This window comes from Lynx canadensis, chromosome C2, assembly GCF_007474595.2.
Source record: "Lynx canadensis isolate LIC74 chromosome C2, mLynCan4.pri.v2, whole genome shotgun sequence".
In the NCBI taxonomy this organism is placed as follows: domain Eukaryota; kingdom Metazoa; phylum Chordata; class Mammalia; order Carnivora; family Felidae; genus Lynx; species Lynx canadensis.
Window position 1 is genome coordinate 29606808 of NC_044311.2, and position 20569 is coordinate 29627376.

The 20569-nt window shown below is 36.1% G+C and overlaps 1 protein-coding gene across 2 annotated transcripts in view; it reads right to left on the reverse strand.

Moving 5' to 3' along the window:
• TOPBP1 (DNA topoisomerase II binding protein 1) overlaps window positions 1-20569 on the reverse strand; it is a 61933-nt gene that overhangs the window by 22353 nt on the left and 19011 nt on the right. For both annotated transcript variants that reach the window (XM_030329611.1, XM_030329612.1), the window contains 7 exons: window positions 18090-18406; window positions 17245-17417; window positions 13086-13297; window positions 11346-11632; window positions 4658-4831; window positions 4458-4573; window positions 246-369 (listed from right to left, as the gene is read on the reverse strand). In XM_030329611.1, coding sequence (XP_030185471.1) covers window positions 246-369; window positions 4458-4573; window positions 4658-4831; window positions 11346-11632; window positions 13086-13297; window positions 17245-17417; window positions 18090-18406 — 1403 coding nt within the window. The remainder of the gene's footprint in view (window positions 1-245; window positions 370-4457; window positions 4574-4657; window positions 4832-11345; window positions 11633-13085; window positions 13298-17244; window positions 17418-18089; window positions 18407-20569) is intronic.

Consider the following 20569-nt stretch of genomic DNA (forward strand, 5'->3'; position numbering starts at 1 on the left):
ACTCTCTTTCTCAAAAATAAATAAATGCTAACAAAAAAAAAAAAAAAAAAAAAAAAAAAAAAAAGGAAAAGACTTGTTTAAGTATTTAGAGACTAAAGATCTTAAGTTTTTAATGCCAAAGAAATGAAATGTGCACTGTTAACTAAGGTTATCAAACTTGTTTACATATATGGAAACTAGCTTATGTCTGGAAATGTTTATATACATTCTCATTTAATAGAAAAGGAAAAAAAAGTATTGCTTACTTCTAAAAGCCAGTGCTCTGAAACAATGTGTACTCCTTTTTCTTTTACAGATTTATATTCTCGGTTAGTGTCATTTGGTCGGCCTTGATAAATGAAATGAGTCACCGTTTCATCAAAACTCCATCTGAAACAACCAAATTTTAACAAATAACTAAGAGAAATAGCTAAATAAATTTAGGACGATCATTACTCTCTATGAATATATTTACCTTCAAAAAACTTCTAAGATCTGGAGTAAACATGGACATTAAATGACAGGCTTTTTTTGGGGGTCTGGGGGGGTCAAATTTTACACACACTAGGTATGTAAATACAGAGAGATACCAGGAAAGATAGTCTTTAAAAGTATTACTTCCTTCTTTATATTTTTCCGAATTGTTTAAATTTTCTTTTTACAATGAGTATCACTTTATAGTAACAATAAAGGTATTTTCAAATCAATAAAATAGGCAAAACATCCAATCTGTCCTCTGGTTGTTGGAGGTCACTGGTCACTGTACATTTGCTCTATGCCCTGTAATAAACTATGTACTTGAAACAACATTATCTCAGCCATTCCTCGCAACAATCCTAACACGCTGGTATTATTATATATTATTATATTAAAACTGTACAGATAAGAAAACTAAAGGACACAATTAAGTAACATGTTTTAGGATATTCAGTAAGTGGTAGTTTTGACTTCAAAACCCATATTAACTAATACATAATGCTACAATCTCCTGACTCTTCCCATGTAACAGTTTCCTGATCTAGGAAAGTAATCTAAAAATTGTAAAATATGTGCCATCCTTCAAAAGATCAAGTAAAAGCCAAAGAGAAAGTAAAATTATATTTCTGCATAAAATCACCAAAGTTAAATAGAGTTTTCTCTTTATGGACACTTAACATACTTTCCATTTCCTAACTAAGAAATATCCCTGGTTAAGCATCTGACTCTTGATTTTGGCCCAGGTCATGATCCCACAGTTGTGACAGCTCCATGAACATGCAGCCTGCTTGGGATTCTTGGTCTCTCCCTCCCCTGCTTGTGCCACACTCTCTCTCATGTGTGTGCCCTCTCCCAAAGTAAGCAAGCATTTAAAAAAATGTATCTTTAGGGTTTTTAAATAGTCAAATTAATTAAGGCATATTTCCTTCTAAATTATATTATAAACATCTCTATTTCTTACTCTATTGTGTTTCCTTAAAAATAATAGTAAAGAACACCTTGCCTAATTTAGTTGTTAGTCTTTCTTTTTTTAAGTAGGCTTTATGCCCAGTGAGAGGCAGAGAGAAAAGAGAGGGAGAGAGAATCCCAAGCAGGCTGTGTGCTGTCAGCGAGATAAAGACCTGAGCTGAGATCAAGAGTTGGACAATTAACTGACTGAGCCACCCAGGCACCGCGAGTTGTTAGTCTTTCTAATGGTTGTTCCTATTTCTGATGTTAGGGAAAATAATACAAATGTAAATAAATCATAAAAATAATTTTAAAAATAGAAGAATGTTTTTGCCTAAGTCATCTTGCTTCATTACTCACTGTGATAATATAGAAACTATGGGTTTTAGTCCTCAGAGATCCTTCAAGGACAGACTCTCAATGGTTATAAATGGTTTAGACCAGGGATTAGAAAACTTTCTTTCTTTTTTTTTTTTTTTAAAGTAGGCTTAACACCCAGCATGGAGCCCAACACGGGGCTTCAACTCACAACCCTGAGATCAAGACCAGAGCTGAGATCAAGAGTCAGACACAACAGACTGAGCCACCCAGGTGCCCCAAAAAGTTTTTCTTAAAAGGCCAGATGATAATTATTTTAGGCTTTGCAGCGAAAATCTCTTTTTCCAACTACTCAACTCTTGCCTTGTATGAAAGCAGCCACAGATAATAGGTAAACTAATAGGCACGCTGTGTTCCACCCTCTGGTCTAGATCAGTGCTTTCAGCAAAATTGTTACTTTACAAGCTATTGTGTAGATTTGTAAGAGTGATTTTGGTTGTTACAATAATGTGTTTATATGATGGAGGGTGCTACTGGCATTCAGTAAAGTTGAGGGATGCTAGAAATCCTGAAGTATAGTTATATATACAATTATCCCATGTCTTACATGATTTTCTAATGTCTTGACACAAATTCACAGATGTAAAAAAAAAAAAAAGTTTGTTTATAATTAGATGAGCCTAGAAGCCTGTTTTACTTACAAGCCCAAGTGTTTTGTTTTGTTTTGCATTTTTAATATACACTAATATACCAAACATCCAACTAAGTAATTGATGGAGGACTGTACTTTGATTAATTTGTAACTTTGCCAAACTGTGAACAACTCTTGGTAAAGTCCTGTTACCAACAGAAATGGTGCTCATGTTATCAGAGTCTCTACATTGGTTTCAGCTTTGTGGCTATAGCGTTTGAAGTGATTTTACATATGTATGCAAACATAAGAATACTCTGTTTTCTTCTAGTGTCATCAGGCACAGGCATTTACATATTAAATATATATCCTATGATTATGTGCCTTCTGATGACTTTTAGTTTTTAAAATTACAAAAGTAGTTGGGGCACCTGGCGCTCAGTTGGTTAAGTGTCTGACTTTGGCTCAGGTCATGATCTCACAGTTTGTGGGTTTGAGCCCCGCGTTGGGCTCTGTGCTAACAGTTCAGAACCTGGAGCCTGCTTTGGATTCTGTCTCCCTCTCTCTGTGCTCCTCCCCTGTTCACGCTCTATCTCTCTCTCTCAAAAAATAAACCTAAAAAAATAAAATTACAAAACCAGTTAAGTTATATTTGTGAAATCCATTTAGTAGAGGTAATGCTATGACATGCTGAGGAGATCTGGTCTAGATGTTTAAACTGTAGGAAGTGGTAGGCAGTGTCATGACCTCTTCAGGATGTTCTGTTCTAGCTTATGGATGGGAACTTCTAGGACAGTTTTATTTGAGAACGGATCAAGTATTGTAAACTCTACATGTTAAAGTGTTCTTCCCTCTCTTTTATCACCAAGTCTGAGAAATCTTTCAGGAATAGATTTAATGCAAACTTTAAATCAGTTATATCTTTTTTAGGAATTTCAGCAACAGATTCTATTTTTCACACTGAGAGGACTGGCATTTTAAGTCTTATTAAAACACAAGTCCTATAGGTTCCTTCTACATCTGATATCAAGTCCACATCCAAAGAGAATAAAGAAAGCATTCAATTTTGACAAATAAACACCCTCATAGGACTTTTGTGAGAATGAAATGAGACAAAGCTTGGCTCATGCTAAGAACTCAGCAATTGGTAAAAGGTAAGATGAATACTGTAACATGTAATTATACAGTCATTAAGATTATATAGTAACATATGAAACAGGTAATACAAATAATAATTACAAGTAAAGAGCTTTTCTTTTCTACAACAGATACATTAAATACATTAAGACGCTTATAACTATCCCAGATACTTTTTATTTTTATATTCTCCCAATCTAATCTATCAGAAAACTAACTAAAACAAGACTTACCAAAGGGAAGATGAAGCCAAACATATTTCTCCAACTGTCTATTACTTGAAGAGCCAATCATTATGCTGCCACAAACGGTTGGATACAAGTGATCAAGAAAGCTAGCACTGCAGACAGTGGAGTACGATCAACCCAGGACTGCCTGGCATAGGCCAGGGCCTCTCGATCCCTGGCACACGCACCATCTGTGCTAGAGACCTGTCTCTAGCCTGGCTGTCAGGAGGAGGGGCAGATCTGATAACCAGGTCTCCAAAGTAGTAACAATGAATAGAAATCAAAACATCCTTAAAAAAAGACCACTTTAATTCAGGAGTGTAGCAATACTTTAGCACTACTCACAGGGCTCTACTCTGAAAATCACTACTAAAAATATGCTTAATCTCAGACCTCATCTCATTAACTGTATTATTAGATTATAAACTCCTTAAAGACAAGGATTCTTCTAGACTGTATTCATAATTCATGGAACCCAAGTTTCCAGGATAGTGAGTGGCACAAAATAGGTTCTCAAATATTTGTGCATTACACCGTATGAAATACACGTATCAAAGTGAATTGATATGGAAGAGGGTATTTTTCAAGGATGTAGTAAATTAAAAATCAACTGGAGACTGTAGACAATACAATACAGGAAAAGGCAAAATAAATGTTCCTTTGTGGATGCTCACAATAACTTTAGGTTTTCCTATAAATTTAGACAATAACAGTACCAAACAGAAAGATGTGTCAACTACCTGTAATCTGCTCCTAGAGAGGCTGCAATCCCATTCAGCTCACTCTGCTTCTTACTGAGTTTCTTACTAACACATACCACTACCTTGTGAAGTGGCTTTGGAGCTTCTTCCTGTTCCTGGAAAGAAAATAAAACTCATCAACTATTATTATTTGAAATATTTTACATACAACTTGCTTTTACTAAGAAATCTAATTCTACCTTCTTGGATTGGGCATCCTTCAGCTGAGGGCTGGCAGAAAGAGCAACAGCATCTCGGGAGCTGTTTGCCACAGCAAGTTTCAAGTTTCTGACAATGACTTCTGAAAGTGGTGTACTCAGTTTCCTTTTCTGTTGGCTGGGACCTCCTGGAGTTTCCAAGGCTGCAAGTGCATCCTAGATGTATGGTGAGGGAGAGGGAAAGAAAGGTTAAGAGGAAGAGGAGACAAGGAGACAAGGGAAGAGATAAAAGAAGAGGAACGTAAACAGTACAGGGAAAGGGAAACAGGAGAGGTAAAGAGAGGAGAGAGAGGAGAATCCTCAAAATTAACTGGATTACAGCTTTAGCCTCCTCCAGTTTTCCTCCAAACAACAAAAAGAAATATTATCTGCATCTGAACCCAATAAAGAAAAATAATTTTGTACTGTCCAGCAAATGGGTTCAAAGAGACAAACACACTTACATTTTCAGCTGTGCTACCCATGTTCAGCCAAATCTTAGACTAGGAGGTGCAGTTAAAATTAAGGACACCAAAAACCAAAATGAACAAACAAAAAACATGGAAGGAAACGGATAAACAAGGATGGATATAACCAAGATGTGAACTATAAGGTTAATAAGTCAGACTGAGCTGAGAATTGTGAAAAATCCTCAAAGGAACAAAATATATTCCTGTTCCCAAGCCACCCACAGTTCCCTCATGGGAAGGGGCCCATGCTGCTGCCCCTCTTTCCCATCTGTATAGTATTCCATGCAGACAGCTGACTGACTGTATTTAGCACTGCTCTCCTGATGAATATTTAGATTAACAATCTTCTGCCAGAATAATGATGCAATGAACAACCTTGCACACACACCATTTTTCCCATGTAAGAGTAAAGGGAAACATTTAAGCAAAATTTATATAACAATGTTGACATTCTCATGAGCCTTGAAGCATGTTTCCCAACATGCTTGACAGCACAGTGGGTAATCAGATTTTTCTTTTTTGCCCATCTGATAGGTTAAAAAAATTTAATTTCCCACCCTATTATACCAAATGATATTAAACATCTTTATGCATGTATAATATTTCTATTGAAGTTTTTGTGACAGCTATCTCTTCCTAGCTCTTGCCCATTTTTCCTATTGGTTTGTCTTTTTTTTTTATTCTCTTGCCTAAATATTTGCATAAATTTATATGTATACATACCCACTGAGATATACATATATTTGTTTCCAATTTGTTGTCAAATTTTTGCCATGGAGAATTTTGAAATACTTTTATTGCACATTTGTAAAATCTGCAGTTGAATGTGGAGAATTTCTTTTAATGCTGTCAGATTCATATGAATTCTTTAAAAAGAAATTTTTTTTTTTACATTTATGTATTTCTGAGAGACAGAGAGAGACAGAGCACAAGTGGAGGAGGGGCAGAGAGAGGAAACACAGAATCCAAAGCAGGCTCCAGTCTCTGAGCTGTCAGCACAGAGCCCCACGTGGGGCTCGAACTCACGGACTGTGAGATCATGACCTCAGCTGAAGTCGAACACTTAACCAAATGAGCTACCCCAGAATCCTTTACTTTCTTAAGGGTATATGTTATAGTTAGAAAAGACTTCCTAATGGTGGGATTACTGAAAAACAAACTGACTCTCTCGAGGTCTGTTCTATAATTTTTATGCCTTCATTTTGTGTATGTAAATAATATCTAATCCTCTGAAATTTATTCTGATGTAAGGGGTAAGGGTTAAGTTCTCATCCCAAGTGTATTCTCAGATGTTAACCAGTTGCCTGATTTGAATGCCCCCTTTATCATATAATACATTCTCCTAACTATGGGTGTAATCCTGTGTATTGAGTACTCATGTGATAACACACTCCTTCAATTGCTGCAACTTCATACGATGTATGAATAACTATTAGGGCTAGTGCTTACCCTCAGTTATTCTTTAGATTCTTAATACTCTTTTTGCTTGCATTTTTAATAAGATTTATATTATCTTTATAGATCTTTACAATGTTTAATCTTTTCTGTGAGAACATGGTAAGGCTTTCTATTTGCTAAAAATTTTTAAAGGTTTCTATATAGCATTTAAAGGGTTTTTCATACAAAAAAAAAAAAAAAATCAGAACCTCCCATACCACATCTACCTTCTTTCTGCACCTGTGCCATTAACACTGCTTGCTTTCTGGTACTTCCTAGCACGTACCAGCTCAGAGATGTGGCTTTCGCAATTCTCCCGTTTTGTCTGCATCATCAACTGGATCTACTAGATTGGCCATATTGGCACACAGTTATTTTTTCGATCTTGCAAACAAAACAACCTTCTTTTAACTCTACTCTGCCCTACAGCAACCATCCCATTTCTTGGTTCCCCTTTACAGGGTGAGATTCCTCAAATGCATAGTTTATATCCAATGTCTCCAAACTTCTGCATTCCTGTATGAATCTACACTGGCTTGCACTTACACCACGTCATCAAAACTCTTCCTGTTAAGATCACCACTGACCTCCATAATGCTAAATCCAATGGCCAATTTTTGATTCTTACCTCTCTTGACTTTCAGCAGCATCTGAATAGTTAACCCCTACTTCCTCAAATACTTTTTTTTTTTTTTTCTCAAATACTTTCTTATGTGACCTCTAAGACAATCTCCAGGCTTTCTCTCCCCTCACTGGTGGCTCCTTCTCCAGTCACCCCTGCTGTTTCATCCTCTAAATGTGAACCCCTGAGAGTATTCCTGGACTTTTTTTCTTCTCCTGCTCTCTTGGCATCTAAATTTTATATGGCTTTAAATATTACCTACAAACCTCAACTCCCAAATTTCTTTCTCTAGTCCAGATCATTACCCAAACTTCAAGCTCTACATGTAACTGCCTATTTGACAACAGTACTTGGATATCTAACAGGCATCTCTAACATTATGTGTCCAAAATACAAACTCTTGATCTGAGGCCCTGATCCCAATCCATTCCATTCAACTCAGCTGACTGGCATCTCCATTCTTCTTATCTCTCAGACCAAACATTTGGAGAAGGATCCGAATTCCAAACATTTAAAAACCTGCTATGTTCTAGGGAAAACTGATGGGAGAATGATCAGTATTCTAGATATATCCTTGTAAAAGAAAACTCCACATGGCCTTCAGGCACAAAAGATGGAATAACTTACAAAAAAAATGTAGACTGGCATCAGAATTTTCAAAAACAATATACACAAAGAAAAGCAGCAGAGCAGCATTTTCAGGAAACTCACGAAAACAAAAATGCAAACCAAGAACACTACAACCTGTCGAATAATCAAAGCCTTGGTAAAGATTCTGAATGTGCACAACTCAGGAACTACTGCACACATGTGACCCTCCTGAGTATTCTATTAGACGATGAATTTCATCCTACCAAAAGATGACAGAAAGCCTTTCACATATTTGATTGTAGGGTTAAGATTAAAACAAGGGTGAGGGCCATGGGTTGAAAAACTATATAAACATTTTATTTCCTGACAAAGTAGAAAAACATAATTAAAAACAGTGGAAGAGAGAAAATGGAGAAACAGAATAAGATCATTGACTGCAACAGATGCAATAAGTAGGGGTCAAAACATAATTTAAAACTGACAAAAGGTTAAGTAAGAAGGGGGCTTAAGGGCCCCATAAGAATAAAACTAACAAATCCTTTCCTAAATATGAAAAGGAAAAAAAAAATCCCAAAACAGAGGACACAACATGTGAAGAAACACACAGTATACACACATACGTGATATAAAATAATTACAACATATGACAGAATTGAGACCAAATATAAATCATATTAAACGTGAAAGGGCTTAGGTCCCTCAGTTGAAAGAGAATAATTTTCAAAATGGCTCATCAAGCAAAACTCAGTTCTATGTTTAATTCTACATTTAAAACACAGCAATCCAAAAAGGCCAAAATAAAGGAACGCACAGATTTATAAGGCAAAGAAAATAAAACAGCAGGGAATGAAATCCTGATACCAAAGTAGACTTCACAAGCCAAAAAGTGTTAAATGAGACAAAGGACACATTCCAAGTTACACTAACAGTTACAAATATCTATGTACTAATTAACATAGCAATCACCTATCTAAAACAAAACCACATGTGATGCAAGAAAAAAAAAGAAACACGCCATATTAGGAAACCTGAAAATACCACTTATGAGATGGGTTAAATGAACAAAATCTAGGAGAGACTATTATAAAGGATCTAACTAAACAACATAATCAGTAAAGTCTAATCTTCAGGGGTGTGTGTTTGTGTATATGTATGTGTGTGTATATATATGTATGTGTGTGTATACGTGTGTGTGTGTGTGTGTGTGTGTGTGTGTGTGTAGCAAAAACTATCCCTGATAGAGAATATATCTTCTCACAAAATGTTCTCAAAAATCAAGAAATGTTATTATATACTGATATGACAGGGAATACACATAAAAAATCAGTAAGTTCTATGAAACAGAAATAAACACTCTGATCACTATGTAATAAGAAATTAAAAACACAGTCTTTCCATCTGGAAAGTAATGAAAACTCCATTTCTGAACAATTGGTATATGAGTATTCCTTCTAGTATTTTCATTTTGCAACTTTTTGTAAGTTAGAAATTATTTCCAAGTGAAAAGTTAGAAAAACCTCAACTTATAATTCCTTGCTGGCAAGGATGGGGAATGCTGGGTGCTTCATACATTACTAGTAGGAGTATAAACTGGTATACCACTTTGACAGTTTGTCAGTCTCCCCTCAAGTTGAAATATGACCCAGCAATTTCACTTTTAGGCATATATCAAAAAGAAATGCATGCACACATATTCCAAGAGACATGCATAAGAATGTCCGCATTATGTAACACCAAAAATCTAGCAGCCACCTAAATGCTCACCAACAGTGGAATGGATACGTAAATTGTGGCATGTCCATATAATGGAATGTTACACACCTATGAAATCAATGAACTGCAGTTACAGGGAAATGGACACAGCTTTCAAGTGAAGGCTCAAGGAAAAAAATTACTCAAAAGAATACATATTATATAATTTGACATATTTAAGAGTCAAAAACAAGCATAACAAAGCTACAGTGTTAGAAGTAAGGAGAAAACAGTAAGGAGGAGCAGCATGAGGAAGGTTCTATGGCATTGGCAGTGATCTCTTTCTGAACATATACAGTGGCCTTCCAGCTGTTAACTCTGACTTCATTTAGCAGCACATTTGTTGTACTTTTCTGATGTATATCAATTAAAAGTTAAGTTTATATAGGAGATTTTTAAAATGTGAAGCCTAACATATGTCCAATTTTGTAATTATTCCATGGGCTCTTCTGTTTTCAGAGCAAAAATTTCAATATACCATGTTACATCAATGTGAAGAACCACTGATTTTAAGATGAAGCACTATTTTATCACCAAAAACCATCAAACCTCCCCCCGGCCCCAAAAAAGAGAAAAACACTGCTAAGTAAACTATGACTCTAAACAATAAAACCTTTGAGTGTGTTTTGTACCTTTCTGAAAGGTATCTAAAGAAGAACCGTCTCAATGACTGGGAATATTTCTTCTATTGTCTTGCCTACTAATAACATTTCATTTACTATTCAAAGAATCTGTGAGCTATAAGACCTGAGAGACCATCTAAATATACCTCATGATTTTATAGATGGGGATGATGGAGACTAAAGAGGTTGAAAGAAGTAGGAAACAAAGCAGAGGCCTGATTCTAGATCTCAGATATCAAACCAGTGGTTTTCCTCTATTTCTTAAGGCATTAACAAGCAGTGCTAATCACAGTACAAAATGTTACTTTAGAAGAGATCTCAGCAAAGGTTTTGCTTGGTGAAAATTGTCCAAATATCAATGCATATTTATTTTCTGAAGATGAACAACCTGTAAACTTTATAAGCCTACTCCAAAACGCACCAGTAAAAATTATTAGAATGTTGTTTCTTAATACCCTATCAGCAAACTCTAATATATGAGTAATAACTATACTTGTGCAAAGGTTCATAGATAAAAAGTAAAAAATCATAAACAACTATTGGAATAGCCACCTGAAAGGCCAACAGCTGTTAAAGGAATAACAAAGAAAATCATCTTTGGGGAATAAAAGGAAACCAATTATTGTCAAATGAGCTCTTGATTTGTGCATGAATTTTTTTTAGAAAGGGTGTCATACTCCAAGTGCTCAGGAGATCAAACAAAGAAGCAGATTTAACTCATCTTTTCAAGGGAAAGGACTGCAAAATAAGGTGATAATAGACACATTCTCAGAAAGCAAGCACCAAGTGCACTGCTAGAATTGAAACATCAGTAGCAATGTGTTTATAGGATTTATAAAATTATTTCATCACACCATTTCATTTGATCCTATGATAAATCTGTGAGCTTTCAGGGCAAGTGATATTCTCTTTGTACAAAAGAAAAAAACCTATGCTTGGATATGCCAAATGATCTGTCTAGAGTCACACTGTTCATGACAGATCTAGGACTTGAACCCAGTCCTGATTTCACACCATTTTATCTCCAGTTGTTATCTCAACCCTGAGTATACGGTGGGACTCAATAACATGAATCTACCTTCCAATATCTCTACAAAACTTACTACTACAAACTTTAGAGGTGATGCAGAATTTGGAGCTTTAACTTTATACACTACGAAATTGTTAACTCCAGGACCATTTTCTATGAATGTTACCTTCACATCAAAGGAAGGCTTGAAGAGTTTGTCTTTGGACAGAAATTTTGATGGTGTATCCAGATGCAAGGAGGGTTCCTTCTGAAGCGGCTGTCCTACTGGTGGGGACACAGACACTTGTTTGGTGTGTTGGGAGATCACGGCATGGAAAGCTTTACTCTGAAAGCTGTTCATATCTAAAGGTGTAACGGCTGTTTTCCTGTGAGTGTCCAGGTGTGTGACAGGATGCTCTGCAGTATCTGGGCTTACGTTCACCCTGTTTGTTATTTCAGTTTCCAAATCTTGTTCTAGAGATTTAAAATGAAAAGAAACAATGTGAGCCACTAATGTCATCACCTGTCTCTAAAGAGACACACCTGAAGTGATCTTTTATACCTTGTTAGTTTTCACATGAATTCTCAAGTATACTTTAAACCACAGTTATATATACCCACCTTTTAGACGTTTATTTTTAGAGAAAAATAAAGTGTGAGGGGGGGAAGGGGCAGAGAGACAGGGAGAGAGGGAGGGGCAGAGAGTGCTGAGCCCGACATGGGGCTTGAATGCGCAAACTGTGCGATCATGGCCTGAGCTGAAGCTGGACGCTTAACAGACTGAACCATCCAAGTGCCCCCATATGCCCACTTTTCAAAAACAAAACAAAACAAAACAAAATGATGTATTAAAATCTATGTTGAATTAGACAAAGCACATCAGCTGAAACAATTAATGAAATTTTCTATTTCATCTTGTTTAACTTGAAATATTCTCAATAAAGCTCACAATTTGCCAAAAATTATCTAAGTGTCATCTTAAGTCAATGGCAGAGTTAAAAAAAAAAAATCCCAATTATGTGTACTCTGAGTTAACAAATACAGTGGAGTTTTTGGAAAGTCCTTAGTGAAATCTTAATATGTCCTAAACATCACTTTGCCTCAGTTGTAAAATTTCCAGTCTGTCTGGGTAAGTAATGGCTCTGAGAGCTAATCCCAAGATACTGATTTGACCCTGAAGTTTGCACAGAGATGCCATCACCTTAGAAGAGAAGCTACCGTGTCTTTCCATCCGCTTATCTTTCTTCAATATTTAACAAAAACAATTAGATGGCTAGGCCATGCCAGCCCAGTGCTAGCCAAGGAAAAATATATAATGCACAAGACATGCATATTTTTTGCCCTTTCAGAGCTTATAATGAGTGGGAAGACACAAAAGCAAACTAGAATTAGGATATTGGGATCAGAAGTATAAAAGGCATAATGAAGGGAGTTTTGGCCAAAGGCTGTACTTGGTGGATTAAGGAAGGTTTCCCAGGGAAAGTGACATTCCAGCTGAGAACTGAAAGATAAGGATGAAGAGGTAAGCACGAAGTAGTCTAGAGAAAAGATGTAAAAGTCCGAAGAGGAGAGGAAGGGAGAGCACATGAATTATAGTCAGTGTGAGCCACAGAAGGAACAGTAAATGGGATCTGAGCCCACATCTTAAGGCTTCAAACGTTGAGACCCTAGATTGCTAGAAGGTTGTTTTGTATCTTCCAGCTGTCAGACAGTACCTACAGTGGAGAGCAGATACAAATTAAACATCTGTGCTATGAACATGTTTATTTTGCCACCCGATAAGGAATGTTCAACATCACATGCACTACACGCGATGTGAAAAGCAAAACTCAATGAACTTTCCTAAAAACAAGCTTTGGCACATTCATATTCCAGGAACCATCCAATTGTAAAAATACATACAAAAGAACAAAATAAAAGTACTAACCTTCTTTAGTTGACTTTTCAATCAGAAAATGGCTTTCACTTGCTCTCTTTCCCGTTCTAGCAGTCTCCAATAGCCATGATATGTTGACTGCCGGTAAATTCCACTTCTTGGCAGCTTCATATTTAGAACCACTTGGTTCCTTCAATACAAGATGTGTACTGGCCAACATGCCTTTCTTTGCATTGGATTTGCGAACAAAGTATTCTTGAACGCTGAAAAGTATATTTAAATAAAAGCAAATGGTCATATATACAACTAGTGTGCAAACTAAGAAGAAAGTTTCTAATACAACTGTTGTTAGCGTTCTAAGATCATACTTACTGATAAAAATTTGATACACTTAAGAATCCTCTTACAAATGCTTACTCCAAGGTAAAAATGCATTGCTACAATAAAACTTTTTATAACAACATTAGCAAATTAGACTTTCAAGAACTAACCAGGAAAATTACCTCCTTAGTCTCACCTACCCACCTTGGCCTTTCTTCCCAAAAGGAGGCATGGAATTAGGGAGCATAGAAAGGTTATGAATAACAGTTGGATGCTTAACTGACTGCTCATCTTTCTAGCTCACTATGTCTTCCCAAAGCATCTTCACACATAATCTCATTTGATACCCTTTAAAAAAAAATGTTTATTTATTTTGGGGCGGGATAGGGCGCAGAGAGAGAGAGGTAAAGAGAGAATCCCAAGCAGGCTCCATGCCCAGCACAGAGACCAATGTGGGGCTCCATCTCACAACTTTCCTGCTTCTAACCTTTTCTAATGAAATAAGAATGTTTGCTTATTGCCCTCCCTAAAAACTTTGGATGGCACTTTTCCTGGGATGTTAAATTTATAGATCAATGTAGGGGAAATAGAAACTTTATAATCTTCTTTCCAAGAACATGTGTATCTTTTCTATTGTTCCCTTAATAGAGTTTTATAAGCTTCTGGAAGTCTTCCAAGTTTCATGTTAAATCTGTTGGTATTTTATCTCTCATTGTAACCTTAGCTTTCATTAGCTTTTCTAACTGGTTGTATGAATGTCAATGGCTTCTGTATATTAGTTTCTTACATAGCCTTTTTACTGCATTTTTCTCTGAGCATTGCTTTGGTCTACCCCATGGAGTCTGATCTCATTCTTTTGCTATTGTTACTTTCTAGATTTTCTACAACTTCAGGGTTTTGTTTTTAGTATTTATGCATTTTTGAGAGAGAGAGAGAGAGAGAGAGAGACAGAGCACAAGTGGAGGAGGGGCAGAGAAAGGAAGACAAAGAATCCAAAGCAGGCTCCAGGTTCATAGCTCTCGGCACAGAGCCCGACGTGGGGCTCGACCCCATGCACCGTGAGATCATGATCTGAGCCAAAGTTGGATGCTTAACTGACTGAGCCTCCTACGCACCCCATGCAACTTCAGGGTTTTTTTAAACGTTTTTTATTGTTTAGTATAATTCAAATACAGGACACAACAAAAAAGGAAATATATAATTTAGAGTATTATTATAAGGTGAAAACCCGTGTATCTACCACCTACATCAGATGACAGAATCTTGGCAGCCACTCCAGAACCTTTCCAACATGTCCCTTACTCAATTACAACCCCACCATCCCTCCCTTCTTAATAACAGTAGCCACTATTTGGGTATTTATGGTAATCACTCCTTACCTTCTAGGTTTATCACAGAGTGCATCCTTAAACACTAAATCTATATAAGTAAAGTTTATTTTTGAGAAAGAGAGAGGGAAAGAGAGCGAACGAGTGCGCAAGCAGAGGAGGGGCAGAGAGAGAGAATGAGAATCCCAAGCAGGCTCCACACTGTCAGCACAGAGCCCAACATGGGGCTTGACCTCATGAACTGTGAGATCATGACCTGAACTGAAATCAAAGAGTCTTAACGCTAAATTGACTGAGCCATGCAGGCACCCTACATGTTTGCTTGTTTTGGTCTTTTAGCTTACAGGATTCGTCCTTTTCCCTATCCTCTTAATGTATATTTGTGAAGACACTGTGTTATTTATAACATAAGGTTATCTCCAAGTCTGATTTTGCTGACTGCATTCTATGCTCTAGTTTAACATACTACTCTCCTACTTCCTATGAATCAGTAGTTGAATCTAAAGGCTTCATCAGACTGACGTCACATCACTGTGGTAAGGCCACTTCAAGGTGGCACTATGCTGTACATTAAGAGACATATAATGTCTGTTTTCCTCTTTATTATGTGATTACTGATTTTCAAGGCTCGATGCTATCATATATATCATATATGATATTATGAGTTATAACCCTATCCTTCATTTATTTGTTGGAATACCTCTGAAAGGGAAACTCTGTCTTATCCGTTATTATGGTACTCTGATACCGATTACATAGGAAAGACTGGATAAATACTTGATCCTTTCTCTTTATCTAACACTTTCAAAATAATGAGTTGGTCCTGCTTCAGGTGAGCCCAAGCCCCACATCGAGTGAGCCTCATTTCTCTCTCTCTCACAAAAGAAAAGAAAAGAAAAGAAAAGAAAAGAAAAGAAAAGAAAAGAAAAGAAAAGAAAAGAAAAGAAAAGAAAAGAAAAGAGAAAGAAAGAAAGAAAGAAAGAAAGAAAGAAAGAAAGAAAGAAAGAAAGAAAAAAGAGCTGGTTTCCTAGCATCTTTCAACATGACCAATTAGCTTTCTTTGGTGTCATTATAAAGTCTTCATTTAATATTATTTGAAGTGTTTGCATCCACTGCCATTATGATCTCTGGTGACACATAAATTTTCCTGTCTTTGGCCAGTGGAGGTCCTTTGCACACAACTTCCTTAGTAGTCCTTGCTATCTGGTCTGACAATATTCCAGACTTACTGGCACCTTTTGTGAACTTAATCATTTCTTTACATTTTAATTTCTTTTAGTGGGAAATGGTATTTTTAACATCACAATCTAGGCACTGGAATTGCTTATTACCATTCGGTTGATAATGATTTCTAGGTATATAAATGGTTTTGAATTCCTCTTGGAACCAAGAGTTATGAAAAACAGTTCTAAAATGTCCAGTTAATAAGATCTTTTCATTTTCTATTTCTACTACTCATTTCTAATCTTTTTGCACTGTGATTAGAGAATATGGTCTGTGCTCTTTCTAGTTTAGGAAATTTACTGAGGTTTTCTTTGTGGCCAATTTCACAGGCAATGTTTATAAGTGTTCCACAGGCACTGGAAAAGGTATATTCACCTTTTCAGGATAAGAGACTATGCTACTGAAATCTAGATCTTTCCCTGTTTTCTATTTGACCTGTCATGAAGTAAAAGATGAGAGTTAAAGTCTCCTACAAGTCATGTATTCCTGTTGATTCCACCTCCTATCTCCTAAGTTTTGTCTTATGCATGACAGTCATGTTCTTTGTGGTGTGTGTGTGGGTGTGTGTGTGTGTGTGTGTGTAAATAAAACCTTCAGTGTAAATAGCTCTTTACTTACGGTGCTATTCTTTTTCTTATTTAACACCTTTTTAATTGAACCCAAACTTGTCTGACATTAGAACTGCAACTCCTTTCTTTTTGTTTGCACTTCTTTGACATACCTTTGCCCATCTTTTTTTTTTTTTCTGAGATGTTCTCAAATCAATTTGTTTTAGGTATGTCTCCTGTTTAAAATCATTTTAAGTGTTGCTTCAAGATCTAACCTAAAAGCATTTTTTAAAAAAATTTCTTTTTATTTTTGAGAGACAAAAGAACTTTTAATATAAAAGTTTAGTCCATTTACATTTACCATATATATAACAGTTTGGTACTTCCTTTTAAAACAGCCACCACTTAAAGTTCACTTAGGGGTTGGGCTCATATGGATTTTGGAAGTAACTTTTAAGTTTTTTTTTTCCCTTCCCAAGAATTACTGAAAAAGAATCAATCATCCATATGGTACATGGAAGAGAATAACGCTTAGATGTGTAATATTCAATAATGGCCCTTGTATCAGCTTTAGATTTTCCCTTTCCTGGTAGGTAAGCATTAATGCCCGTGATCTTAACATCTGCCAGGAATCCATCTAGTAACCCTGAACCATCACGCAGGTACACTACATAATTCCTACAAATATTATAAAGACACTCAGCCTAATTCCAATTTGAATATTCATCAATTAAGTCAAAAGCATAAAAGGTACACCATCATACTAGGTGTGTGAAAAATACCTCATACCTTGCTCCAAGGCGTTTTGCTAAGAATATCAACGAATCTTTTTCGGCTCCTGCACACTGGCTGAATGAAATAACACAATCCTCTAAAGGAGTCATTCCTGCCATTACTGAGACTGGCATGAAGAGAGGATTTGACTTCGGATCAACTAAAGTCTGATAGTCTATGCAAGTTACCTTTTAAAAACAAGAGAAACAATAACAGCAACCTGAAATGAGCAACCAGTGGTTAATACTGGGTTAGTTACAGCAGTAATTTTAGTTTAGATGAAAAGCAATTTTACTTTAATATAACCTTGTGTATGCTCATTCTCAATATATTCCAAATTATAATTTAAAAAAATCAAATTGTATAGGATATTAAGATCAGTCAGGTTTATCACCAAAATTAGGAAATATTGCTTTAAATTTAATGCCTTCCAAAGTATTAGTTTATAAATTTTTTTAATTCTTGTAAACTTAAAAAAAAATGGTGAAGTTACCAGTGTTCAGCCAGTAACAAGCAACAATACAAAAGTGCCTGTCATGCTTTGGTTGTGAGAAAACAGGGAAGACTGAACCAGTACAAGATGACCTGGAATAACTTTCTTAGAAGGAAAGGTGCTCTTGTGGCCCCAAGGAAACAATAAGCTCTACTCTACCAGGACCAGGACCAAGAAGCTTGCACATTTTCAGATCTTAGAATTTCTTTTGCTAAAAGCAAAATCTAAACTGCTCAAACATAAATACCAATATACCTAAACTGCACTGCACTGCCTAGGAAATACACATGAACACTTCCGGCATCTGGCATCCTTCGCATCTGACATCCTTCCACACTACATTTCAACTACTCCAGGGTTTTCTTACCAGCCACGTATTTGTAACGACTTCTCCTACAGTTGCTTCTACTTCACACCCCAGCAGAGGAACCACAGCATAATCAGCAACAATTCTGCTCTGAAGGGAGACAATTTTTCCAGCATTTTCTCTTATGACGTTTGCAATATTAGATTCATTTTCACTAATAAAACCCACAACAAGGAAACTCTTTTGGCTAAATAAACCTTCTTCAGTAATTGTAGAAGCGTCAGGATGGCAATGAGTGACAGAAGACTGGTTTTCTTCTTGCAGGGAAATATGAGTAGAGTCATTAAAGGGCTCAACTTCAGACTTGGCAGCTTCAACTGAAAGAGACAAAGAAATGTATTCTACCAGATATAAAGGTAACAGGGAGCCTGAGAATTGTGACCACACTTAAAAAAAAATTAAGGCTCGGTAAGTACACAATGAAGAAAAGATATGAACCCATCCTCTTGGTTACCAAGAGTATTGTCACTATTTCCACCTTCGGAGTGATAACAGCAATCATGTTACTGTTCTAAATGTTCTTACTATACTAGAAACTCCGAATTAGTTGAAAATTTTGAAGCTCCAGTAACTGGGTCTATCTCAGTTCCAAAACTGGTTTTAATAATTCACAACAGAATTGAGAAAATATCATTAAGGAAAAAACAGAAGTAAACTCCTAAAATTTCCATATTAAAATTGCAGCTACTTAGCTACTATATGGACTTAAGAGAACTGATTAAGAACCCAAGCAAATGGTCTCAACTATTTCATTTTAGAATCAAGTTTACTTATAGATGGGTAGGAAAAAAAAAAAAAACAGGTGTATAAAAACATAAATGTCAGAAACTAAAATATATAATACCTAATATACAATAAACATTGTCAAATCAAGGCTAAAAGTTTAAAAGGGCAAAACTCGGTAAGGTTTTTAGAAACCCTAGTGGTGCTATGTACAGGGATTGGCAAACTACAGGTTAGGGGTCAAACTGGGCTCACAGCCTGTGAGTTAAAAATGGTTTTTAGGGGCACCTGGGTGGCTCAGGTGGTTAAGCATCTGACTTCGGCTCAGGTAATGATCTCATGGTTCGCAGGTTCAAGCCCCATGTCAGGCTCTGTGCCGACAGCTCAGAGCCTGGAAACTGCTTCAAATTCTGTGTCTCCCTCTCTCTCTGCCCTTTCCCTGCTCATGCTCTGTCTCTCTCTCTCTCTCAAAAATAAACATTAAAAAAAAAAAAAGAATGGTTTTTGCATTTTTAAATGGTTGTAAAAACATAATCAAAACAAAATAAAATACATACAGAGACAGAATGTGACTGACAAAGCCTATAGTATTTACCATCCTGTCCTTTACAAGACAAGTTTGCCACTGCTTTATGGGATCTCAACAAGCCTGGAAGCTATTCACGGATTCTTCATTTATTCATGTACATGTAAAGCACATACATGTAATTAGTGCTCGTGACACTATGAGGTTGATAATACTAGTATATCTATAGCCTTTCTTCAAGAGGAATCTCAGGATTAAAGAAGTTAAGTAATTTGCCTAAAGTCATACAGTTAACTGCAGAAATGATATATAAATCAAAGGCTGTCTGACTTCAGAACCCATAACACTGTTACAGTGCCACCTTCTCATTTCTATCCTCATCTCCAACAGATATTAACACTGTAATTTTTAAACTATTGCCATATAAAATAAAACTTAATAAATAAAATTTTCCTACTTCATACAAGTATTTAGATTACTCTTATTCATACTCTGAAGAAGCACAGTTTTATCTAGAACATTTACTGATCAATACATCAGGAGACTCTTTGAACTTCAGATTCATTATATAAAGAAAAAGGGTTAATAGTGTATTTATAATTTTAGAGATAGGTGAGGATGAATAAGCTTAGAAGGAAACAAAGGTGATATGATACACAAAGGCAATATGAAAATAGAAAATATCCTGGAAAGTAATGTTTAAAATAGCTATTCTTTTTACTTTTTTAATTTAAATTCAAGTTAGTTAATATATAGCATAGTATTCGTTTCAGGAATAGAATTTAGTGCTTCATCACTTACACATGACACCTAGTGCTCATCTGAACAAGTGTCCTCCTTAATGCCTGTCAACCATTTCACCCATCCCTCCACACACCTCCCTCCATCAACTCTCAGTTTGTTCTATTAGAGTCTCTTACGGTTTGCCTCCCTGTTTTAAAATAGCTATTCTTAATATAAAAGACTTTTTTGCATTTATAATTATTTTATAATCACATCTAGAAGGGAAAAGAAACAACTTTGTTTGATATCTATATCCTGCTGGTGAAATGGAAGATGGAAACCATGTGGAATTTTATTTTATTATTTTTAATTTACATCCAAGTTAGTTAGCATATAGTGCAACAATGATTTCAGGAGTACATTCCTTAAAACCCCTCAGCCATTTAGCCCATCCCCCCTCCCACAACCCCTCCAGTAACCCTCTGTTTGTTCTCCATATTTAAGACTT